Source organism: Carcharhinus amblyrhynchos, chromosome 14 (genome assembly GCF_965287045.1).
Source record: "Carcharhinus amblyrhynchos chromosome 14, sCarAmb.v2.hapA, whole genome shotgun sequence".
NCBI lineage: Eukaryota > Metazoa > Chordata > Chondrichthyes > Carcharhiniformes > Carcharhinidae > Carcharhinus > Carcharhinus amblyrhynchos.
The window spans coordinates 33,457,973-33,485,080 of NC_137337.1; the positions used below are offsets into that span (position 1 = coordinate 33,457,973).

Here is a 27,108-nt window from a genome sequence, read left to right on the forward strand (position 1 = left end):
GCAACTATTTGAATGGACTGTGGGGAGAGGAGGTTCACAGGAAGGACAGGTTAACTTTTTTTGCATCACCACTCCATGTTAGTTTATTTGCATTTGTGTTGGTAAAACTGTCCCATTGAATCAGAAAACTCAGTTTCCAAATTCTTTGCTCTGAGTTTATAGCCACATTTTGGGAGGTAAAGATGCTTAGCTCATTTTTCCTGCTTTATAAAGCATGAGTTCCAGGGCTGTTGGACATTTGCTACTTCTCTGTAATTCATTTAATCATTTAGGTGTGTGTCCATGCCTTAAATAGTGCTGAACTGGTCCAATATGATGTATCACTTCCAATATTGTTTTTTAATAAACCAAATGTACATTTCAACTATATATGCTTGGAGAGAATTATGTGCCACAACCATGTGTTAATCTTGCTGGTTGTGAGGGAAAAAATAGGGCATTTTAATCTAAAACTATTTCACAGGATTGTTACAATGCAGAAGGAGGCCATTCAGCCCATTGTGACTGCACCAGCTTACTGAATAAGCTATTCATTGAGTGCCATTCTCCCATCTTCTCATAACCCTTCACCTTGTTCCTCTTCAAATAGCACATGTCTAATGGTAACCATGAAACCATTGTTGACTGTTGTGAAAATCCATCTGGTTTACTATCGCCCTTGAGGGAAGGAAATCTGCTGTCTTTACCTGCTCTGGACTACATGTGACTCCAGATCCACAGCAATGTGGTTGACTCTTTACTGACCCCTCAAGGGCAATTGGGGATGAGCAATAAATGCTAGCCCAACCAGCACCATCCACCCATGAATGAATAGAAAAAAATATAACTTTTGGGAGAGATATACTGTCAAAGCTTGTTCCTTCAGATTATCTCATTTTTGTAATTCATTCAAAAGATGTGGCCTTCAGTGGCTGGGCCAGCATTCATTTCCCCATCCCTAATTGCCCTTGAGAAAGTGAACTGCCTTCTTCCATCGATGCAGTCCCTGTTGTGTAGGTGCACCCACAATGTTGTTAGGGAGGGAGTTCCACAACTTTGACCCAGTGAAGGATTGGTAATAATCTTCCAAGTCAGGATACTGAATGGCTTGGAGGAGAAGTTCCAGGTGCTGATAGTCCCAGGTCCCTTTTCCTTCTGGATGGTAGTGGTTATGGGTTTGGAAGGTGTTATCTGGGGAGCACTGATGAGTTCTTGCAGAGCTGCTAGTTGATGATACACACTGCTACCATTGTGAAGGAGGGATTGAACGTTTGTGCATGGGATGCTAATCAAGCAGGTTGCTTTGTCTTGGATGGTGTCAAGCTTCTTGAGTGTTGTTGAAGCTGCACTTACCGAGCAAGTGGAGAGTATTCCATTACACCCCTGACTTGTGCTTTGTAGATTGTAGATCTACATATTCAATGGCCCCAAAATGACCTGTTTACAAAAGCATAGAATCCATACTGAGAAGAAAAAGGCCATTCAGCCCATCAAGTCTGCACCAATCACAATCCCACCCAGGCCCTATCCCCAGAGCCCCACCCATTTATCCTAGCTAGTCCTGCGACACTAAAAGGCAATTTAGCATGGCCAATCCACCTAACCTGCACGTCTCTGGACTATGGGAGGAAACCAGACCACCCGGAGGAAACCCATGCAAACACAGGGAGAACGTGCAGACTCCACACAGACAGCAACCCAAGCTGGGAATCAAACCTGAGTCCCTAGCACTGTGAGGCAGCAGTGCTAACCACTGTGCCACCGTGCCACCAACAAAGCCATGTGCATATTTGTGCTTTAAAGAAGGGACCAAGTTTTACTCAGCTCATTAAGCTGTGTATCGTGTACTCCTAATGTGTATTGTTCAATACAGTAAAAAGTCTGACAACACCAGGTTTTAGTCCAACGATTTATTTGATAGTAAACTCACAAGCTTTCGGGTTAGTCCCTTCGTCATTCACCTGACGAAGGGGCGAACCTGAAAGCTTGTGAGTTTACTATCAAATAAATCGGTTGGACTAAAACCTGGTGTTGTCAAACTTTTTACTGTGTTTACCCCAGTCCAACGCCGGCATCTCCACATATTGTTCAATACACCATTGGGAATCGTACTTACAATTTATCTCAACTTATGATATCTTGTAGGAGTACAGCTATATTTTCTACAATTAAACTCACTGGTTGCTTATAGATTTCCCAGTTCTCACTGTGCTTACCCTATCAAAATGCTGACTGATTAGTATAGTGTCTATGGCTTTAGGCAATCTATTAGCACTTATTTCCATTGGTCAGAGCAGTGTTCCACCTCCAGTCAGAGGGCTTCAGAAATTAAAAATTAACGTTCTTACTGAAAATATCTTTTTCTGATATATATGCTGGAAGAAACCTTGTTAAAGAATCAATATGGAAAATTATTAATTTACTTGTAAATCCACAGTCCGACCTTTCAGAACACATATATTCTGCCCGGCAGCTGACAAAGAACATAACCTTTAGTGAAAAATAAATCTTGCGTTCTGTTGCTTTATTTACAAGACTTCACAGCAAACTAGCTGATCAGATCTATTCTTAAGGCATGTTGGGTACAAAATCCCTTCAGTTGACTTCTGTATAATTGTTTTTAACAGTAAATTGAAGCACGAACATCCCTTCATTAATGATGCTTCCTTAGACCTTTACAGATATCAGACAAAATTAGGCAAATGTAATTTTACCTCCTGCACCAATGTATCAGTAATCTAAAGTTGAAACATTTTATTTAAAATTAAATATAATGCAAAAATTATACTAGCAGTGTAGGCCGAACACTGAAACTAGATTCCGTGAGTTAAAAAGAAAGAAATTATTGGTAACTCAAATTTCCAAACCCATAGGTCATGCTATTATTTATCCTGACACCTCTCTCTGGTCAATTTTGAACTAGCTACTGATCCTTGTATCATATCCCCACACCCTGTGGTGCAGTTTTCTGGAAAGATTATAAATTGTTATCTTTGGTCCACTGAAAATGATGGTAGGGAACCTATTTGTCTCTTCTTAATTGTATAACTTTTGACCCGTTTATGAAAGATGGATTTGCCCTATGTACCTTAAGTGACAGTAGTGAGTTTCTGACTGTGGGCCCTCTTCATCATTAAAGTTATATGCAACACATATTTTATTCTAAAATGGTCTCCATCATTACAAAGAAACAATTGACTACTTAATCCAAACATCTTTGTTGTTGTTGCAACTATACACAGCCTTGGGGAGGCCACACCTAGAGTATTGTGTGCAGTTTTGGTCTCCTTTTCTGAGGAAGGATGTTCTTGCTTTCGAGGGAGTACTGCGAAGATTTGCCAGGCTGACTCTGGGGATGGTGGCACTGATATATAAGGAGAGATTGTCTAAGTTAGAATTGTTTTCTCTGGAGTTCAGATGAATGAGGGGGGATTTCATAGAGACTTATAAAATTCTAACAGGGCTAGACAGGGTAGATGCAGGGAGGATGTTCCCGATGGTGAGGGAGTCCAGAACCAGGGGCCACAGTCTGAGAATTCAGGGTAAACCATTTCGGATGAAAGTGAGGAGACATTTCTTCACCTAAAGAGCTTGTGGAATTCATTAATACAGGAAGTAGTTGATGCCAAAACATTGAATGTATTGGATGCTGGATATAGCATTTGGGGTGAATGGGATCAAAGGTTATGGGGAGAAAGCGGATAAGACTATTGAGTTGGACAATCAGTCATGATCATGATGAATGATGGAGCAGGCTCGAAAGGCCAAATGGCCTTCCCCTGCATCAATCTTCTATGTTTCTATTTTTATAAGACTTTTCCTGTGGAAAACATGGATTTCAAGATGTGATGTATAGCCACTGTAAAGATTGCTCTGTATATGTTCATATATCCAACAGACAAGCATAGTTCAGCATTCTCATTTGCTAGGTTCATAAATGTGCACTACATTTAGGAAAGGCCTATTAAGAGGATACAATAAATAATTTTATGCAGTTATGTGCAATAATTGCCTTTGGTTATGTATTTGTAAATTTGCTCATGGCAAATTTTTCTAATATAAAGCCAATAGAAAACTCTAAGGAGGGCATTTATAGCCAAACCCAGCATGTCTTTGGTGTGGGTGGCACACCAAATATCACCATTGAATTCCTGCCCACCCCAACGCTGTCTCCATTATCCAGGGGAGAGTGTGGGTGTACGCTGTCCACCCTTAAGCCTATTGAGGCACGTAACTGTCCAACTGAGTGGCAATTCAGGGCCTCAATCTGCCTGCTCTGCCATAACATGGTGGGCAACAAAAGGCAGGTGAGCAAGGGGGCCGTTTCTTCATTAAAGCTGGTGAAAGGGCAGAAAAGTGAGAGGGGTTATTCCTTCAGATGATGTCTTCTACAAAGTAGGGGAACTCCCTTCCTGGACACCATCCCTCTTTGTGTCTCCTCGCCTGGCTTCCTAAACCCACAAACCCATGTATTTTTTTTTATTTGTTTATGGGATGTGGGCATCGCTGATGGGCCGGCATTTTTATTGCCCATCCCTCCATACAAACTGCCCTCCATTTCAACCAGCGGCCTGATCCTGCTTCAATGTAGGGGGAGCAATTGGGGCACACAGGGTGCTGGGGAGATAGGGGGATGAAACTCCCTGTGCATGGGCACTGCCCAGGGGGCAAAGTGCCAATACTCAGGGCAGTGCCAAGGGGATGGGGCCTATTCAGGGGTGGAGCATGGGGGGGGGGGGGCGGGCCAGATGGAGCAGGGCCTAGGGGGCGATCAGTCGGTGTCCCACTCTGCCCAGGGATAGGTCAGGGAACGAGCAAAGCCAGTGATCGGGACAGGCTGGAGAGGGGTGGGGACGGGGTTGGTCAGCAGAGGGTGGAAGGTTGGGACTGTGGGGGTGGGTTAACTGTTGGTGGGGAAATCGGGGTGGGGGGAACTTGGGCTGGAGAGATCGGGGCAGGCCGGGGTGGGGGGTGATCCTGAGGGGGGAGCGTGTCCAGGCCGGCAATCGAGAGGCCAGCAATGGCCTCCTGTGTGCACTCTGCTGCTGACCTCTCCAGTGGGTTAGGCCATGCACCCACCCTAACAGCTCCCCCCCCCCCACCCCACCCCCCACTATTGGCGTGAATCACCTGTATTGCACAGAGTGACATAAATTCATAAAAATCAGCCTGTGTTTTCCTGCTCATTGGACACTTTGATTTTTTGAGGGGGGGGTGGAATCATCCCCCTGGATCGACAGGCACAGCCTTACTTTCTGATAAAGCTAATAAAACAAAGGGTAATAGGGTTGTGGGTTTTATAAGTAGGAGAATAAAGTACTTAGGGAGTTAAAAAATGATGTATTGGTGAGCTTCTGTAAAGCAATAGGACACAATAAGAAAACCATCAGCGGTTTTATGTGTCCCTAAAGAAAGAACAATAAAGAAATAAGATGCATAACTAAGATGATGCCGTGGCTAGGGAATTCACTGGGAAGATATATTCTGAGATACTATGACTGTCTCCACTGTAGCACTGGAGATCATAAAGAGATTTATTCGAGGTTCTTACAATTATAAAGAGTTTGGATAGAGTGAATAAGGAAAGGCCATTTTTATCAATCTAAAATTATTACCAGAACAGTTAACAAAGGATTTCTGTGCAGAGGGTTGTTGGGAACATGGGATGCTTTGCCACAGAATATAATTTAGGCAGAGGCTACTGCATCTTTGTAGGTACGATTGAATAATTGTTTGAAGCAGAGTAAAATACAAGCCCATAAATAAATAAAAGGGCAGAGTCTTTCAAGATGTGTACATTTTGCGTTCCTCAGAAAACAAGCTCCAATGTACATAATATTGTACTGATAATATACCATTTTAGGCTCACTAACCCATCCTGTTAATAAAATGGAGAGTACCACTTGCAGGTGAATGAATTTTAGCAAATGCAGTCAATTGTACCTCCTATGTGAAGAAGGATGTGTATGAATTAGAAGTAGGAGTAGGCTACTAGCCCTTAGAGCCTGCTGTGCCATTTAGTAGGATTGTGGCTGATCTGATTTTAGCCTCAACTTCTCATTCCCAAGTACGCCCAATAACCTTTCACGCCTGCCCCCGCTCCCTCCCCCCACCACCCCCCACCCCCGACCTTAAGCAAAAATCTATCTACCTCTGCCTTAAAGATAAGCAAAGATTCTGGCTAGAACTTTCTAACTGTCCATGCCGGCAGGATCTTCTGGTCCTGACGACAACATTCCATCCCAAGCTTCACAGCAATGAAAGGTGCATCCAACAGGAAAACCCATTGACAATGGCAGGACCAGAAGATCCCACCGCCGTCCAATGGTAGGCTGTTCCTCGTTGCCGCAAAACATGCAGCAGTTTGTGTGGTAAATCTCACACTCTGTTTCCACCGCCTTTCCAAAAACTCGTAGACCTCTGTGAGGAAATACTTTTCCTCATTGCTGTTTTAAATGGACAACCCCTTATCAATGAACCTTCATTCTAATTCTCGGACAAGAGGAGACCTCCTCTCCACATCCACCCTGTTAAGACCTCTCAGTATCTTGTATGTTTCAATCAAGTCACCTCTTACTTGTCTAAATTCCATGGTTCACAAGCCTAGCCTGTCCAGCTTTTCCTCATAAGACAACCTTTCCATTCCAGATATTAATCTAGTAAACATTCTCTGAACTTCTTCAAACACACTGACATCCTTCCATTAATATCTTACAGGATACTCCTTATGTGATCTCACCAATGCCCTGTATAACTGAAGCATAACCTCCCTACATTTGTATTCAATTATCCTTGTAATAAGTGATAACTTTCTATCTGTGCTTCCAATTACTTGCTGTATCTACATAGTAGTCTTTTATGATTCATGCACTAGGGCACCCAGAACTCTCTTGATCTCAGAGCTCTGCAATCTTACATCATTTAGATGATATGCTTCTTTTACATTCTTTCTACCATTATGGACAATTTCACATTTTCCCACATTATGAAGTAGATCTTTGGCCACCTGCCTAACCTATCTATATCCTTTTCTACACTCCGTATGTGCTCTTCACAACATGCATTCCTGTCTATCATTATGTCATCAGCAAATTTAGCAAACATACCTTCAGTCCATATCATTTACATAAATTGTAGAGTTGAGGCTGCAGCACTGATTCCTGTGGCACACCATTCATTACATCTTTCCAAGCAAGAAATGACCCATTTTTGCCTACTTGCTATTTGCTGTTAACTAGCCAATCTTTTATCTATGCCAATATGTTGCCTCCTATGCCATGAGCTTTTACTTTCCACAGTAACCTCTCACTTGGCACCTTATCAAATGCTTTCTGGAAATCTTAGTACAGTGCATCCACCAGTTCCCCTTTATCTGCAGCATATGTTACCTCTCCAAAGAACTCCAATAAACTGATCAAACATGATTTCCCTTTCACAGAACCATGTTGGGATTATCTTGACTTTATCTATCTAAATGCCTTATTAGCTTCTAACATTTTTCCTATGCCAGATGGCCTGCTTTCTGTCTCCATCGCTTTTTAAGTAAAGGTGTTGCATTCACTATCTTCCAAACTAATGGAGCCTTCCCCAAATCTCGTGAAATTTGGGAAAATGAAGAAAAAAATACATCAACTATCTCACTAGCCACTTTTTGTTTAAGACTCCAGGATGAAATTCCAACAATTTGCTCAACATCACTCCCTCAATGATTGTAATTTCCTTGAGCTCCTCCTCCCTTCTGTTTGCTAACTTACAAATATTTCTGAGATGTTACTTGAATCCTCTATAGCGAATACCAATGCAAAATCCCAGTTCAATTCATCTGTCATCACCTTGTTTTCCATTATAAATTCTCCAGATTCACTTTCTAATTCTCACTTGGTTAACTCCTTTCATTTTTAAGTATCTGTAGAAACTTTTATGATGAGCGGAACTTCCCTGGCCGTTCACATCAGCAGGACCTTCTGCTCCCATGACGACGCACCCCAACCATAGGTTCACCAGCCGTGAGGAGTGCATTCGACAGAAAAGCCGTTGACAATAACAGGACTAGAATGTTCTGCCGCTGGCCAATGGTGGACTGTCTTCACCGCTATGATACACGTGGCAGGTTGCACAGAAAATCCCACTGTGTCTTTTTATTTCTAACTAGCTTTCACTTGTACTCTAATTTTTCTCTGCTTATTAATCTTTTCGACATTCTCTGTTGTTTATATTCTGGACAGTTTTTTGACCTGCCACCAACTCTTGTGCAATTGCATATTATTTTTTAAGTCTGAAACCATTTTCAACTTTTTAGTTCAGCACTGATGGGTTGGAGAGGGGTGAGGGGAGGGAGGGTGGGGGTCCTCCCCTTGGGATTTCTCTCTCTCATTGGAATGCATCAATTCTGTGTATTCTGAAATATCCCTTTAAATGTCCCCCACTGCATCTCTATGGACCCATCTGTTAACCTAAGCTGCCAGTTCACTTTAATTTTGCCTTCATGCCTCATAATGGCCCTTATATAAGTTTAAAATTCTAGTCTTAGACCCACTATTGCACATGATAAAATTAAATACCTTTCCATTGGTGTTGCAGGCCTTTGAATACAAAAATAAAATGAAACTCTATATTGCTTCTTAGCGTAGGGTGGCAGCTCACTGATGTGCAGGGAGCAGTATACTAACTGATCCAAATAAGGTCTTGTGGTGGCGACTGGATGCATCTCATAATGTGGAAGTTGAGAAGGAGGTGGTGAACTTCACAGCCATTAGATTGCCATCTGGATGTTGCTCCACAGTTGGAGGATCAGTCCTAGAGTTGACACTGGTCTGAGATGGTATCTCTATGATGGCACTACTTGCGTACCACGTTCCTTACTGAGGGCCAGATAACAAACACATCAGCAATACTTCAGCTGCACCAGATCAGCACAGTAGCACTGCTGCTTCACAGTTCCAGGGACCTGGGTTCGATTCCTGGCTTGGGTCACTTTCTGTGTGGAGTTTGCACTTTCTCCTCATGTCTGCATGGGATTCCTCCAGGTGCTCCAGTTTCCTCCAAAGATGTGTGGGTTAGGTTGATTGGCCATGCTAAAAATTGCCATTAGCATTCTGAAGTGCGTAGGTTAGAGGGATTAGTGGGTGGATATGGGGGTAGGGCCTGGGTGGGATTGTGATCGGCGCAGACTCAATGGGCCAAATGGCCTCTTTCTGTACTGTAGGGATTCTATGATCCAATAGTCTTGAACATGTCTTGGTTAATCCTAATTTCCCACAGTATGTAGCATTAACATCAATTCAGACTGTTTTTCATTAAGCGGAATATGGTGGCATTTGATTGACTTTATCACACTGATTTTGCTTGAAAGCTCCCCTCCAAGCCAGTCACCATCCTGACTTGGAAATATATCACCATTCCTTCACTATCACTGAGCCAAAATGTTGGAACTCAACCCCTAACAACGCTAGGGTCACAGTCTGAGGATTTGGGGTAGACCATTTAGGACGGAGATGAGGAAACATTTCTTCACCCAAAGAGTGGCGAGCCTGTGGAATTCATTACCACAGGAAGTAGATAATGCCAAAACATTGAATGTGTTCAAGAGGCAGCTGGATATAGCACTTGGGGCAAATGGGATTAAAGGTTGTGGCGAGAAAACAGGGTTAGGCTGCTGAATTGGATGATCAGCCATGATTGTGATGAATGGTGGAGCTGGCTTGAAGGGCCAAATGGCCTCCTGCTCTTATCTTTTATGTTTCTATGTTACTACTTGTGTGCATATATCACATGGACTACATTGGTTCAAGAAGGTAGCTCACTATCACCTCCTCAAGGCTAATTAGGGATGGACAGCAAATGGTCACCTAACCAGCGACACCTACAACCCATGGATGAGTAAAAACAAATTATTCAGCCCAGGCTCAGGGTACTTTGTAAAGGTGATTGCCAACTCTGCTGAATGATCATCATGGACATTTTTGTTGGCTGTTTTCCCCCATTGTACCTTCTGTAAGCTTGAGGTTGTTAAAATCTATATCTCTGTCCTTTATCGCAGCAAGTCCTATTCAACAATCACCTGTGATTGCTGACCTACATCAACTCCTATTGATAAGCAACGCCTCAATTTTGTGATTCTCATCTTTTTTCAAATTTCTACATGGACTCATGCCTCCCTATTTCTGTAATCTCCTCCAGCCCCCGAACCACCAAAATGTCTACGCTCCGCTGCTTCTGGCCCACTGAATGTAATGACCCCAATGATGTCCGAGGGGGACCTCTTGGCGTATGAGCACCCTGACTGAGGTAATGTCTGCCCAGTATATATATTGAGGAGTGTCACAGCTGCAGACACTCCAGACTCTGACTTTGTAGCTCACAGGAGTGGAATTGAGTTTGTAAAGAAAGGGAATCTGGTGAAGGGACACTGGCCTCTGAGGAGTTATTTCACTGTCAATCCCAGGGGTGGGGGGGCACACCCTGTTCACAGCATGGCATTCTCTGTTGGCCTCAGTGGGATCTTACTAGCCTCAGGTGGGTGAGCAGCAGCATTCTGCTACATGTCCTCAGCTGCCAAGATACTAATCTCTGGAACTCCTGCTGCCTCTCCCCACCACTCTTCCTGCCTGTAAGACCCTGCTTGAAACCTACCTCGTTCATCAAGTTTTTGGTCATCTAGCTTAATTTCTCATTGCATGCCTTGGTTTTGAATCCTGTGACGTGCCATCAGACATTCTGTTTTGTTAAAGGTGTGATATAAATACTGTTTGAAAAGCTGTATGAAAAATAAAACCTCAGTTTTTCAGATGTTTGTGATATAGATCTAGGATGAACTGACAGCAAAGTAGAAGTGCTGATAAAATGGTATGGTGGTATAACATCCTGACATACCAAACAACTGTGCCAGTAATCACAGCTCACAAGTTTACCCTTGTGATTCCCATATGGCAAATGTGTCATTTCTCCTATCTTTTGTAGACACGGGGGAAACATAAAGGGAGTATGGCCAACTATATCCTGACTGTGGCAGTTAAAAAGAATAGTTTTTATTAAGTAGCAGCAGAAATAAAAGTGTGCATTTGTTCCCACAAGGGGGGGAAATAAAACAACAGCACAGATGTAAACAAGCGTATGAATGAATTTAATTTTACACAGTTTTGAGCAAAGGACACCGTAATCAAGGTTAAAGAATTGACATTAATAACAAAGATCCTTTTTATGAGCAACATATGGCACAATAAAATCTGTCACTTTATACCACTAAGCTTCCAATAGCTGTTGTTCATTTTATTAGCACGAGAGAAGCTATTGATTTAAGGTAGAGCATTCAGTGCCGCAAGATAGCAGCTGCTCTTCGGAAACAATCATTATCATTTTCTAAACATTGCAGATGAAGTTTTCAAGTGTGAAGGCAATGCGTTCTGCCACAAGAAAGAATATTCAGGTATCGCTGAGAATTTAGCTCCAAACATCTTTGACATGTTGAATGCCAAATTCACCAACCATTTGCTGTGACAGTGAGCAATTTTGTTCATTTGCTTTCAGCACAACATCTTGCAGCAATGGGAGTAAGCTGAACTCTGTGTGAATGTAACTGGCTGGAACTTTTTTATTCCCTCCATTGTTTAATACATTACTAAGTTTATTTTTTGGCACAGTGTAGGCTATTTACTGTAAATCAGGATACTTTTTTTTCTGATCAACAACTTGAAGGTACAAACAGCTTATACTCTGACTTGGCAATGGAGCAGCCATTATCGTTTGTGCTGTAACATTTTAGAAAATCGGTCCATTTTACAGGCTAACATTTATTAGGCACTGGAAGAACAATAGCATCTATCAAAAGACACAATTATTACGATGCTACCTACCATTAAGATGGACAGTAAGGCTACAGAGTGGGTATCCTGTTTTACAGTAACTCTTCAGTGCCTTCACCTTGACAATATACATGCGGCATTGCTTTACTGATGGCAGTCGGAATTATCTATTTCCACAGTATATATTGCAACTGGCTTTAAATCATCGCATTCTTCTCAACTTGCTCGAATGCTCTCTTGGATGATCTTGCGAGAAGCAATTCCTTCTCGTGGACCAGGCTGTCGAGAAGCTCCTTCTGCCTGTAGTTGTCATATACTTTCAGGAAGGCAAGAACAGTGATTGCCATCCAAGCAACCCATCCAGCCCACAGGCCAAACTGCGGATGAAATTCCCAGATGTTAAACAAGGTTTGCTAATTAGTAATGTCAGCACCTGAATGCTGTCATTTTCACTTTCGAGTATTATCTGCAAAATGTCTTGTTAGCACATTGAAACGCAAGGTCTACAAATCGTTAAGAATTGAGTTAAATGCGGCGAAAAGGAGAATTTCATTGATACGATCCTGATTTAATTCAAACATTCATTTTGAGTATTCTCATAATAGATTTATGCTAATTATCAAAAGATTTTATTCCTATAAAATCACATAGAATCCCTAAGTGCAGAGGAGGCCATTTGGCCCATCAAGGCTACATCAATCACAATCCCACCAAGGCCCTATTCTCGTAACCCGACATATTTGTCCTGCTAAACCCCTTGACACTAGGGTCAATTTATCATGGCCAATCAATCTAACCTGCACGTCTTTGGACTATGGGAGGAAACTGGAGCACCCGGAGGAAACCCAAGCAGGCACAGGAAGAATGTGCAAACTCCACACAGACAGTGACTCGAGGCCGGAATTGAATCTCGGTCCCTGGCGCTGTGAAGTAGCTGTGCTAACCACTGTGCCATCGTGCCACCCAAACTGTGCCATCCATCTTTTAGATCTAAACATATATGCTACAAACACACATTTCCATCACCATTGTAACTAGTCTGTTTGGTTGTGAGCCAGTAATATCTGACTGCAGACTTTTAAGAAATGTCATTTTTGTAGGAAAAGATTGTTCACAAATATCAACAATTCTAATCTTGGTGGTGATGTAAATCAGGCAGATAGCTGAAAATTGGGTATAGTGTATAACAAGTGACTGATCTGATCTTGTCTGACACTATCACAAAGTCAAAATTACCTCCAGGCTGTATAAATTCAACTTTAATCATTTGCTCCAATGGGGAATTCCTTAAGGCGTGTCTACTCCTGAGGTGTGACCTCACTGCAAGTGCAGTGGAAACTCAGTTTATGTGTGTAACCTGGGCTTCTGCTGCCCTTTTTGACACAGCACTCTGAAGAACCTCTTGTCCATCAGACCCTTTCAATGTACTTGTAGCTTCTTCCAAATTATTCTGCAATCGGGCAAGATTTCTAAAAGCTCCTGAAAATATTTCAGTTTTTTCGGTAAATGGCTCAGTTCTCAATACATCCTCGGGCTGAACTTTACTGACCCCTGGGAGGTGGAATGGAGGTGGGGAGGGGGGTGCCAGTGGAACAATAGCAAGGAAAACTGGGTGAGCTCCTTCATGCAGTCCAAACTCTGGGGACGTTTCCCACATAGGCAGGCAGCCAAATATAAATCCTGATAAAGGCCATTCACAAGAGCTATGGGTAGAGGGTGGCCATCAGAATCAGAAGATGCCTGGCCTAAAGACAAAGAGCCATGGGGAGGAAAGAGTGTCCCCTGCAGTCCCCAGAGGGATTCTTCCTCCAATCCGTACAACCTGCTGCTTCTGATCCCCAACTTTTAATTTTAACATGCCAATCCGGGGGTGCCTCTACTTTGATGGGAACTATCAGGAGTGTGCCCACTATCCTTTATTGTCAAAAGGCTCACAAACAGCTAATTGGGAGTTTGCCTGCAGTAAAATCACTGAGCAGGCCCTGTTGCCAACAAGTATGGGCTCAAAGATTCACCTTTGACCCAATGTCAGGGTCCCAAAGGCTGAGGTCAGGGTTGGTGGGAAAATTCATATAACGTATGTTTTAATCTCACCTCTTCTGTTATTTATTTCCCATTATTGATAAGATAGAAAGCAGTGATTCTATTTCATGTATGTAAAGCGATGCTCAAACTTTACAGGAGCATCTGAGATTAACAAAGTCGTAATGCAACAAATGACCTTGACTCAGATCATCTGCAATGTCTTTCTTTACGAAAGAAAAGTTGAACCTAAGCATCTGTTGGATTTTACTGCTGTGCCCACTTTGGACATAAAATCTAAATGACGGTACTTTCGTAGTAATAGCTTATATTGTTATCGGCCACCTGGCTATTCCGTTAAAGAGTGACTCACTTTACATTCGCCATTGATTAAGAAACAGCCAGAGGCTGCTACACTATGTTCCAGCCCCAGGTCCTTCTGTCCATTCAGCTGTCTAACTCATCATTGCTTTTATAATCTTCAGCCTGCTTTTAAATTTTAGTATTCATCAACAAGATAGAAAAGTGACATTAAAAGAAACAGTTTTCTTTTCGTCTTACTTAAAAAGTGAGTGACGATCTGTAAGAATTATTATAAAGAATTAAGAACAAAGAACAAAGAAAATTACAGCACATGAACAGGCCCTTCGGCCCTCCAAGCCCACACCAACCATGCTGCCCATCTGAATTAAAACCCCCTACCCTTCCGGGGACTGTGTCCTTCTATTCCCATAAACTGTGATTGCATATTTAAAGATGCAATGTCAGGGTCATGAATTCTTCCACTGAAAAGCAAGCCAATTGTTGACTGGCAAACTTTGCTCACATCTGCCATCCAATTTTCAGGTGGCCTCCTTCTCAGATAAAGTTCAACATATTACAGGTCACAATGAGAGCAAAACACTCATATTACATGATCATTGAATACAAACACTAAAAAATATATTTGATACTTTTGATAAAGAAATGGTACTCCACCCAATAAAGCGCTAATTTTTAAAATTCATTCATGGGACATGGGTGTCACTGGCTAAGCTAGCATTTATTGTCCATCTCTAGTTCCCTTAAGAAGGTGGTGGTGAGCTGCCTTCTTGAAATGTTAATACAACTGAGTGGCTTGCTAGGCCATTTCAGAGGGCAGCTGAGAGTCAACCATATTGCTGTGGCTCTGGAGTCACATGTAAGCCAGAGAGGTACATCCTTCCTAAATGGATTTAAGTGAACCAGATAAGTTTTTCCTACAATAGACAATAGTTTCACAGTCATCAGTAGATTCTTAACTCCACATATTTTTTACTGATAGCAAATTCCACCATGTGCCATGGCGGGATTCAAACCCGGTTCTCCAGAACATTAGCTGAGTCTTTGGATTGATAATAGTCTAGCGATAATACCATTGGGCCATTGCCTTCCCTAATCATGCTTTTTAAAACAGTAATTTTAATTAATATCGCACCTTCAATGTAGAAACATGTTCCAATGTACTTCACCAAAACAAAGTTCAATCAAAAAAAAGGCGAATGATCGAAAGTTCAAAGACGCGAGTTTTAAGGATGTTCTTAAGGCAGAAGAAAGTGGAGGGGAAAAGGGTTGAGGAGGGAATTCCAGCTCAAGAGGTCCACACAGCTAATGGCACAACACCAACAGTGGAATGAAGGCAGTAGAACATAGACAAGAAAATAAAATTGGAGGTATAATGAGTTTTTAGAGCTGGTAAACTTAGAGTGCTCAAAAGGGGGGAGGCCAAAAACAGATTTATTTTTATTTATTTATTATTTATTAGTGTCATAAGTAGGCATACATTAACACTGCAATGAAGTTACTGTGAAAATCCCCTAGTTGCCACACTCCACCACCTATTCGCGTACACTGAAGGAGAATTTAGCATGGCCAATGCACGTAATCAGCACATCTTTCGGACTGTGGGAGGAAACTGGAGCATCTGGAGGAAACCCACGCAGACACGGGGAGAATGTACAGACTCCACACAGGAAGTGACCCAAGCTGGGAATTAAACGCAGGTCCAGGGTGCTGTGAGGCAGCAATGCTAACCATTGTGCCAAAAGAATGAAAAAAAAATTAAAAACCAAAGTGAAAATCTTGAGGCATTTTGGGATCAAAATCCAAATGTTCATTCATCATCATAGATGATATATGAATTTGTGTGAGCTAGATTAAAGGCAGAAGAGAATGTGCTGAAGATTATGAGAGAAAGTTGACCAAAAAAGAAAGTTTTGGAATAGTTGAGTCTGGAACTGGCAAGGCATGATGAATTTGCCTGCAGCAGATGTCCGCATCCTGGACATTCTCTCTTCTACCTTCTTCTGTCGGGAAAAAGATACAAAAATTTGAGGTCATGTATCAAGAACTCACGTCTCAAGAACAGCTTCTTCCCCGCTGCCATCAGACTTTTGAATGGACCTACTTCACACTAGGTTGATCTTTCTCTACATCCAAGCTATGACTGTGACACTACATTCTGCACTCTCTCCTCCCTTTCTGTATATATGGTAATGCTTTATCTGTGTAGCATGCAAGAAACAATACTTTTCACTGTACGCTAATACATGTGACAAAAATATATCAAATCAAATCAGATGGGCAAAGGCAAGCGATGTTGTGAAGGTGGGTACAGATAGTCTTTGTGTTGGAGAGATTACAAGTTTGGAAGCTCATTTTTACAGTCAAATCAGATGCCAAGGTTGAGAATGATCTGGCTCAATGTGAAATAATAGATGGGGAGAAAAATGGATGGCTGAATGGCTGAAGACACCAGGTGTAGCAAAGGTCCTAGGTGCAGTCAACATCATGGCTGTGATATTTCTGCTTCAGAATTAGCTACACTTCTAGGCACGCTGTACCAGTGCAGGTACAACACTGGCATCAATGTAGAAAATTGCTCAGGTAAGTCCTGTCCATAAGAAGCGGGACAAATCCAATCAGATCACTGACCGCCCCATCAGTTTACTCTCATTCATCAACAAAGTGATGGAGGATGTCATCAGCAATACATCGAACGGCACTCACTCAACAATAATCTGCTCATTGATGCTCAGTTTGCCTCTGACAAGACCACTTTGTTCCAGGCTTCATGACAATCTTGGTTTAAATAGAAAGATTAATAAATGAGTGGGATTTTAGAGGTGAGGTAAGGATAACTGCCATTTAACATTCGGGAAACTGAAGTTAATGGGAATCAGGCAAAACTTCCCACTGGTTGGATTTTGGGCTCGGCCAGAAAGAGGTTGTGTCCCCTTTTCCTCATGTTCTGCCACTTTTCTATCCAACTCACATCCAACCCCGTTACCCCTTGTGATGCCTTTCACTTATATCGTGGCTTGTAGTCTTCTTGACCCCTAAGTTTTTCCATTTTTATTCATGTTAGTCTTTTTTTGTGCGGAGTGGTGGATAGAGGGAGATGATTTTGCGCTGGAGAGAAAGAGGAAAAGATGGTTTCTTTTGTTCATGAGATAAGTTGGGGGGGGCAGGAGAAACTTGAGGAAGTAAAGAGGGGTTTGAGGCAGAAGAGCTTGTGTATTGCATTGGGTAGAATCCCAAAATATTCTGTAAATGCCTACAGCAGTAGTGGTTAACAAGAAGGCAGTTCAAACCCTTTGGGGACCGGGGGGGGTTATACATGTGTGAGAGAGCACTGGGTATTGTGAGGGTAATGAGTGAATACTTCTCTTTTCCATTTCCCTCAGGGACATGATTGAGCTATATACTGGACCTAGCACAAAAGATGGTGATTGTGGTTGTTGGAGGCCAACTCACCTCAATCCCAGGGCGTCACTACAGGGGTTTCTCAGAATAGAGTCCTAAGCTCAACCATCATCAAGCTGTTCCATCAAATACTGACTGGCCATCATAAAGTCAGCAGAGGTGATGTTCACTGATAATTGCCCAGTATTCCATACCATTCCCGACTTTGCAGATACTGGACCCTGGTCAACATTCAGGCTTGAATTGATAACTGGAAGTAACATTTGTGCTACACAAGTGCCAGGCAATGACCATGTCCAACAAGAGAGATTCCAACTATCTCTATTTGATAGTTAATGGCAATAATATATCTGAATCTCCCCCACCAATATCTTGGGGCTTACCATTAACTGGAAACCTAACTGGACCAACCAAATGGCTGCAAGAGCACATCACAAATGGGAATTCTGCTGAGTGATTCATTTCCTGACTCCCCAACACTTTCTACCTTCTATTATCTACTAAGAACAAGTCAGGGAAATGACTGAATACTGTCTGATTGCCACGGTAACAGCAGCCCCAACCACAGTCAGGAAGCTCAATACCATCCAGAACAAAGAACCCCACCTGAGTGACATCCAATCCATTACCTCAACGTTCACCCCCTCTACCAATGGTTCATACTAACAACAGCGTGTACAGTATACAAGATGTATTGGAGCAACTCAATAAAGTTCCCTCAACAGCATCTTCCAAACCCATGAATTCTATCACCCAGAAGAATAAGGATAGCAAGTGCATAGGAAGACCAACCCTTCCAAGTTGCACGCTGTCCTGACTTGGAACTATATTCCCTTTAATTTGCTGGAATGGCCTCTCTAAAAGCACTGTGATTATACTTGCATGATGTGGAGATGCCAGCACTGGACTAGGGTAAAAACAGAAAGAAGTCTCACAACACCAGCTTAAAGTTTTAAGGACTTTAAGCTGGTGTTGTGAGACTTCTTTCTGATTACACTTGCATGCCATGAACTATAGAGGTCCAAAAAGGCTGATCACCACCTTCTCAAGCACAACTGGGGATGGGCAATAAATGCTGATCTTTCCGATCTCGCTCACATGCCATAAACAAGTATTAAAATAAATCTATGGCAAAGGCATATATTGTATGCCAAAGTCATCTGCTTCAGCGTTCCCAATATTTAATTGGATCAAATGTCAAAAGAGCAGTCTGATAATACAGTCTGGTGAAGAACAAGCGAGGTGGTAGGCAGACAGAATTAGATGGCATGTTGCCAAAGATGTTCTGATGTGGAGATGTTGCCAAAGATGTTGCCAAAGAGAAACGTGTAGGTAAGGAACAGGATGGAGTTCAAGTTAGATCCTAGTAGGACTCTAGGGATAAAGCTGCAGAGGTGGAAAGGAGAGTGACTGCTGGGGATACTTCAATTGTGATTTTATGGTAAGAACAGAAGAGGCAATTTAGGCGGACGATGTAGTTGACCGTGGCACTGGCTGCTGTTCGGTTGTGATGGAGCAGGATGGTTAACGTACCACAGACACAGGCACAGGGGAAGTTACAGAACAGATTTGTCAGCTGTTGTCTTCACTAACTTCGAAACATTAGACAGACTTTATTGTGCTGCAGATATATTTATTTTTTATGAACAGAACACATTATGCTAAGGCTTTGGTCTTTTGGTGCAAAATTGAGCTGAGAAATAATATGTAGATGATGCAGAATTGGTGTAATAATGCTTCCTATGTCCTTTTCCGATCTGGTTAAATTTTGCTTGATAACACTCCTGTGAAGCGTTTTCGGACATTTTAATATTGCTGAAAGATGAAACATGCCATCAAAATTTTTTGTCTTGCACTCATCAGGCCAGAATTCGCAAAAATACAAATTGTAAAAGGAACGGCAATTTGGACTGCAGGAGAAGAGAGTGTTGATTTTTTTACATGAATGTGCCATGCACCATCCATACAACTGAATTATCAAACCCTTAACTGTACTGTTCTAACTCGCAGATTGAATCGCACCATAACGGGGAAATCTCCATCAACGCTGTAAATAGCTTTATGGAGTGGGTTTGCTATCCAATTTGAAGTGTTGATTATGAGTTGACTTCACTGCTAACTTTAAAACAATTCAGTAAAGTTAGTGTTGGAATCCATATCTCCAAGAACGTAAATGTTTTCTTTAACTGGAAGGATGTTGGATTATTTGGAAACTCTCCTGAGATTTTATTCAAAGGGTTACAAGTTGGTCCGTAAACAAACTGCTTTTTCCAAGAAATGACATACCTTCAGTTGTTATCAGTAAGACACATGAAGAAATATTTTGTTTACTTGAGTTATTCTTTTAAACTGCTGTTGCAAAGCTAGGGGCTCCTGCTGATTGGTTTAAAAACAGCTAACCTAGGAAAAGTTGTGGTTGAACATTTTTTTAACTCAGTGTGCATCTTAGGAGCAAACTATGTAGGAAGATTGCTTCTCTCCCCTTCCCCATCCACCCCCCACCCCCTGTACTCCCTGCAGTCCAGAATGGATGTTCACCTTCATCCAGAAAATTCTCATCTCAGAATAACTCATCTGTATTTGAAAGCCTGTGGAGCTGTCACAAGCAAGAGTTAACAAAGCCAGCATTTCATCAAAGTTCCTTTGAAAAAGATTTGCAGACAACTGCTGTAACCAGCACTTCCTGCTTTGCATGCAGGAAGACAAGATCAACAGCGTGAAGACCTTTTCAAACTTATTGTTTTTTATAAGGTGTTCCCTTACACCAGCCTCTGCAGGAACACTATTTGCCTTGTCTTTTTTTTTGTTTTTCAGTCATACAGTGAGATTTTAAAAGAAATATATCGTTACACTTCCAGATTGTAAATGTGTTAACCAGTTTTGCACCTCACTGTAAAAGAATTTTATTTTATAATAAATTAATTATTCTGAGCTTTTTGAAAGAAACCTGGTTGTTATTGCTTTTATTCTTGGTCTAGTCGTAGCAAAGGTAAAAAATTGGTAATTTTGCTGAGTGAATTAAACATTTGCACTTATGTTGTGAGCTGTACAGTGATGGGGCTAGAGAATCTGTGCACTTCTCCATCCCGGTCATAACATTAGCACATACAAGAATCCAAGAGACAGGAGCATAAGTAGACCATATAGCCTTGCGCCTACTCCCATCTGACTATCACTTAGATCATATCTGAGTGGCCTCTCACTGGAACATAAACAGAATTTCAGCTGTAAGATTTGAACATATGTAAAGTAGAAAGATTACCAGAAGGTGACAGTGCTGTACATCTGTACGGTGATGCCAATTCATAGCAAACCAACAGCCAATTTTCATCAGACCTGATCTTCACAGAATGACAGTTCAAGCTCTTTACGGAGATTTGTTTCCTAGTCAATTTTACTTGGTTCGACATTTAAATAATGGCAGTATTTTCCAAGTTTGTGTAAAATAAAGACTAGCGTGGCGAAAAATTGGCTGCCAATTTGCTAAGTGCCCATGTTGTGCAGTGGCTATATATGAATTTTACCTCCACATCCCTGATTGACACCCCAACAAGGTGAGGACAGCTTTAGGTTACGCTAAATTGCATTGATTATATCTCATCCTGGGCCCAATGTCCACCGTATCTGCTCTGTTAGCCCTCAGTTAATGACAGTTGCACAGATGGAAGCCTTAATTGAAAAATGTTCCAGTATCTCTGTTATCCTAAAAGTAAAAGACCACCGTCTGTCTACAGAACAAGTTGCCAATGTTCTCAGTATCTGATAAAATGAGTAAGTTACATGAAAGGGAATGTATTCCAGAAACTGGTCTTCAAATGTAAGAATTCCAAGGCTGCTAAGTTGAGGATCATAACAATATGGAATGACCTGTGATCTTACACTTCAATCCTTTTTGAAATATTTACTTACTTAGCAGTAATTTATTTTAAAATGTGTGAATAGGAAATTAAATCAACAAATTGGTTTATCTTGACTGGTGCCAAAGTTTAAAATTAATGGGTCAAATCTTGCAATGTATCCTTTGTACCGTGTTCTTATTGAAGCTACAGTCTATAGATGAACTTTCCAAAGGCTTACCTGGATAATTGCAAACTGGTCATAGAAAGAAGAATTATCCAAGTGCAGCTCCAGATCAATGTCCTGCAATTCTTCACAACTGCAGGCAAAAAAACACCTTATGTTATAGAAAGTTCAACAAGACATTGTAACATTAACATTAGGAAGTCTGGTTTGGAAATGTTTTTCCATAGATTCACAGAATCCTACAGTGCATAAGCCCATCGAGTCTGCACCAACCACAAAGCCACCCAGGCCCTATCCCTTGCACTGACCCTAGCTAGTCCCACTGACACTAAGCAGCAATTTAACATAGACAATCCACCTAACCCATACATCTTTGGACTGTGGGATGAAACTGCACCACCTGGAGGAAATCCATGCAGACGCAGGGAGAATGTGCAAACTCCATATAGACAGTGACTCCAGCTAGGAATCGAATCCAGGTCCCTGGCGCTGTGTAGCAGCATTGCTAACCACTGTGTCACCATGCTTTCCACAAATTCAAATCATTTCTGGCAGCGGTGGGATTCGAACCCACGCCTGCAGACTGGAGCCTTAATCCAGCGCCTTAGACTGCTCAGTCACATTTTTGTTTGTTTTATTTATTTTATTTAGGCAACAGCATTATTGAATTAGATTTTGATGTTAAATAGTAAGAAGTCTCACAACATCAGGTTCAAGTCCAACAGGTTTATTTAGAATGACAAGCTTTTGGATCGCTGCTCCTTCACAGGTAAGCACTCACCTGATGAAGGAGCAGTGCTCCGAAAGCTTGTGATTCCAAATAAGTCTGTTGGACTTTAAAATGGTGTTGTGAGCCTTCTTATTGTGCCCACCCCAGTCCAATGCTGGCATCTCTACATTATGGATATTAAATAGTGCTAACTATTCATAATCAATTCATATATCCATGTTGTTTTACTTTTCCTTGCTGGTTGATTCTAGAAAGCGCACAATGGTTCTTTATAAAACAAGAGAAATTCCTAATATTTTGTACCTGTTAGGCATTCTTCCCTCCTCAGTGATCGCATCACACCACATGTTGAAGCCAACAGTGACCAGAGTGCTTGCTACGAAGATAAGGAAAACCACAAAGGTGCTGACCAGCAGGTTCAGGAATGTTGCGAAGAAAGTGCTAAAACAAACAGGTAGAGTACAGGGCAGGGAGGGAGGAAGAAACACATCGGTAAGACAGCAAGATATCTGATAAACATTCTGCTAACAATGGACCCTGAGAATGTTGCACTAGTGATAGTTATATTTACAATGACAACAAGGCCAATGATGTTGATTAGCTCCATTCTAAAATAAAGCACAGACCTTTTACTCTGCAGGTTAATGATTTTTAAGTATTTTGCATTGAGAATAAGATGGGTTACAACTGTACTTCAATGGATTGTGATATTTACTGCATTACAGGCGACAGATTATTATTGTTTAGCATCTGGACTAGCTTTAAATTGTAAATGAAGGAATGCCCAACTGCTTCCTGAACACTGCCACGTGTCAGTGGATAGCTGGCAGAAGCTGCATCAAGTAGGTATGGGATTCTGTGGTTAAGAGCTTCAGTGGATATGAGATTTGTGGGTGAGGGCTTCAGTGGGTTAAGAATATAGTGGGAATGGGTATATGTGGGTAAAGGGGTACAGCAAGAAAGGTTTCAATGGGCAAGGGGTTCAGTAGGAAAAGATTTAGTGGGGAAGTGGTATGGTGAGGAAGGAGTACAGTGGGTTGGGACAAAGAAGGAAAGGATTCATTGGGTAAGGATTCAGTGAGCTGTGGATACATTAGGTTAGGGGTGCAGTGGCTATGAGGTACAGTGCGTAACGGGTCCAGTGAGCATGGTGTATAGTGAGTACGGTGTACCGTGAGTAGGGTTGGGACAAAGAAGGAAAGAATTCATTGGGTAAGGATTCAGTGAGCTGTGGATACATTAGGTTAGGGGTGCAGTGGCTATGAGGTACAGTGCGTAACGGGTCCAGTGAGCATGGTGTATAGTGAGTACGGTGTACCGTGAGTATGGTATACAGTGAGTATGGGGTACAGTGGGTTTGGTGAACACTGGGTACGGTGTACCGTGAGTATGGTATACAGTGAGTACGGTGTACAGTGGGTTTGGTGTACAGTGGGTACGGTGTACCATGAGTATGGTATACAGTGAGGATGGTGTACAGTGGGTATGGTGTACAGTGAGTACGGTGTACAGTGAGGATGGTGTACAGTGAGGATGGTGTACAGTGCTTTGAAGGTTTAGTGGGCATGGAATTTGGAAGGTTTTTATAGGAAGGGTTCAGTGACTAGCAGAATCAGTGGGTATTGGGTACATTTGGTAGAGCATTTAGTATGTACTGGTTCAGTGGACATTGGATACAATGGGTAGGGGTACAGTGGGCAGGAGACTCAGTGTGTATACGGTACAATGAGTTTGGGGTACAGTTGATGGGGGTACATTGGATAGAGGGTACTGTGGATAAAGTGTTGAATGGGTAATGGATCCAGTAAGTATTGAGTGCAGAGGGTAGGAGATACAGTTGGAAGGGGTTGCAATGGTATGGGTACTGTGAGTAGGGGTGCAAAGGGTATGGATACGGGGGCAGGGGCTGCAATAGGTATGGGTACAATAAGTAGGGTCTGCAATGGTAACGGTACAGTAGTTGGTGTTCAGTGGATAGGGAGTGCAGTAGATATGATTTACAGTGGTAGGGGTGCGGTGGATACGGAGGGGGTGCAGTGGACAGGGAGGGAATGCAGTGGATGGGGGGCTGCAGTGGGTAGAGAGGGGGCGTAGAGGGTAGGGAGTGCAATGGGTAGGGAGAAGGGCAGTGGGCAGGGAGGGGGCAGTGGGCAGGGAGGAGGCAGTGGGTAGGGGTTACAGTGGGTAGGGAGGGGGCAGTGGGCAATGAGGGGGAGGTGAGTAGGGGGTGAATTGACAGGGAGTGAAGTGGGCAGGGAGAGGGCAATGGGTAGGGGGCAGTGGGTAGGGGTACAGTGGGTAGGCAGTACAGAGGGTAGGGGATACAGAGGGTAGGGGGTACAGTGGGTAGGGGATACAGTGGGTAGGGGTACAGTGGGTAGGGGGTACAGTGGGTAGGCAGTAGAGGGTAGGGGGTACAGAGGGTAGGGGGTACAGTGGGTAGGCAGTAGAGGGTAGGGGGTACAGTGTGTAGGGGGTACAGTGGGTAGGGGGTACAGTGGGTAGGGGGTACAGTGTGTAGGGGGTACAGTGGGTAGGCAGTAGAGGGTAGGGGGTACAGTGGGGGGTACAGTGGGTAGGAGGTACAGTGTGTAGGGGGTACAGTGGGTAGGGGGTACAGGGGGTAGGGGGTACAGTGGGCACTGTAAGGGGGTTGGATGGAAATACAGCGCACACACAGCCGCTTACTCATCGTGTCCTTTGCAGAGGTAGAAGAGGAGCCGCCACGCCTGGATCGCCGAGAAGAGGAGGGTGAAGAGCCCGATGAAGGTGGTGAACTGGCAGGCGGACTCTGGGCCCCATTCCTCCACCATGAAGCGCTGCTTCTCCACAGTGATGTTCTCATTCTGCCACATCCCCCGGGTGAAGAGCAGGCATTTCCCCTGGAAATCTGTGCCGTTCTCCGACAGCGGCACCACGGCGATGAAGCCGAAGAGAAACGCCAGGAAATAGAGGATGCACTGAGCGAAGAGGAAATTATTCATCCCCATTTCTCACATTGAAGCAGCAAGCGGAGCCTGTGCCGCACGCCTGCGCTCATCGACCCACCCAGGCTGCTCACTGAGGCTGGGGGAGGCTCAGCCCATCTGCACTCAGACTGGCACACAGTCCATTACACAATGAACCACATCCACCCCTTAACCAGATTGACCCTTAACCAGATCCATTCCTAAACCAGACCCATCTCTTAACCAGAACTGTCTCTTAATCAGATTGATCCTTAACCAGATCCATCCCTTAACCAGATCCATTCCTAAACCAGACCCATCTCTTAACCAGAACTGTCTCTTAACCAGATTCATCCCTTAACCAGATTCATCCCTTAACCAGATCCATCCCTTTACTAGATTCATCCTTAACCAGAACTATCCCTTAACCAGAACTATCCCTTAACCAGATTCATCCTTAACTAGATCCATCCCTTAACCAGACCCATCCCTAAGCCAGATTCATCCTTAACCAGATCCATCCTCTTAACCAGATCCATCCCTTAACCAGATTCATCCTTAGCCAGATCCATCCCTAAACTAGACCCATCCCTTAACCAGACCCAACCCTAAGCCAGATTAATCCCTAAACCAGATCCATCCCTTCACCACAGCCATCCCTTAACCAGATCCGTCCCTTAATCAAATTCATCCCTTAACCAGATCCATCTCTTAACCAGATCTATCCCTTAACCAGATCCATCTCTTAACCAGATTCATCCCTAAACCAGACCCATCTCTTAACCAGATCCATCCCTTAACCAGATCTGTCCCTTAACCAGATCAATCCTATTCCCACCTTCCAGCGCTCCACTTAACCAGATCCATCCCTTAGCCAGATTCACCCCTTAACCAGATCCATCCTTTAGCCAGATTCACCCCTTAACCAGATCCATCCCTAAACCAGATCCATCCCTAAACCAGATCAATCCCATTCCCATCCTTCAGCCCAACTCCCCACTTAACCATATCTGGGCAGCACGGTGGCAGAGTGGTTTGCACCGCTGCCTCACAGTGCCAGGGACCTCGGTCTGATTACCAGCTAGGGTCACTGTTTGTGTGAAGTTTGCACATTCCCCCGTGTCTGCATGGGTTTCCTCCAGCTGCTCCGGTTTTCTCCCACAGCGTGAAAGACGTTCTGGTTAGGTGGATTGACTCAAATGGGCGTCAGAATGTGGCAATTAGAGGTATTGCACAGTACCTTTATTGTAATGTGATATAAGCCTTACTTGTGACAAATAAAAAAAAAATTCCATTCCCATCCTCCAGCCCAGCTCCCCACTGAACCAGATCAATCCCATTCCCATCCTCCAGCCCAGCTCCCCACTGAACCAGATCAATCCCATTCCCATCCTCCAACCCAGCTCCCCATTGAACCAGATCAATCCCATTCCCATCCTCCAGCCCAGCTCCACACTGAACCAGATCAATCCCATTCCCATCCCCCAACCCAGCTCCCCACTGAACCAGATCAATCCCATTCCCATCCTCCAACCCAGCTCCACACTGAACCAGATCAATCCCATTCCCATCCTCCAACCCAGCTCCACACTGAACCAGATCAATCCCATTCCCATCCTCCAGCCCAGCTCCACACTGAACCAGATCAATCCCATTCCCAGCTCCCCATTTACCCTAATATATGCAAAATACTGTGGATGCTGGAATCTGAAACAAAAATAGAGAAATGCTGGAAAATCTCAGCAGGTCTGACAGCATCTGTGGAGAGAGAGTAGAGCCAACATTTTGTGTCTAGTTGACTCTTCATCTGAGTATTTTTTTATTCCAGTTCAATCAAATCAAGTCCAATTCAGAGTCTCAACAAGTTGAGACATTCCCGCTC

At 43.1% G+C, this 27,108-nt stretch overlaps 1 protein-coding gene across 1 annotated transcript; it reads right to left on the reverse strand.

Moving 5' to 3' along the window:
- Positions 1 to 11,080: 11,080 nt before the first annotated feature.
- LOC145352242 (transmembrane protein 179-like) lies at positions 11,081 to 25,316 on the reverse strand. The gene is made up of 4 exons (XM_080201982.1): positions 24,967 to 25,316; positions 22,582 to 22,719; positions 21,603 to 21,681; positions 11,081 to 12,157 (listed from the first exon to the last, which is right to left on the reverse strand). Exons 1-4 carry the CDS (start codon positions 25,266 to 25,268, stop codon positions 11,978 to 11,980), a joined length of 699 nt encoding a protein of 232 aa, XP_080058108.1. The 5' UTR covers positions 25,269 to 25,316; the 3' UTR covers positions 11,081 to 11,977.
- Between the last annotated feature and the right edge of the window lie 1,792 nt (positions 25,317 to 27,108).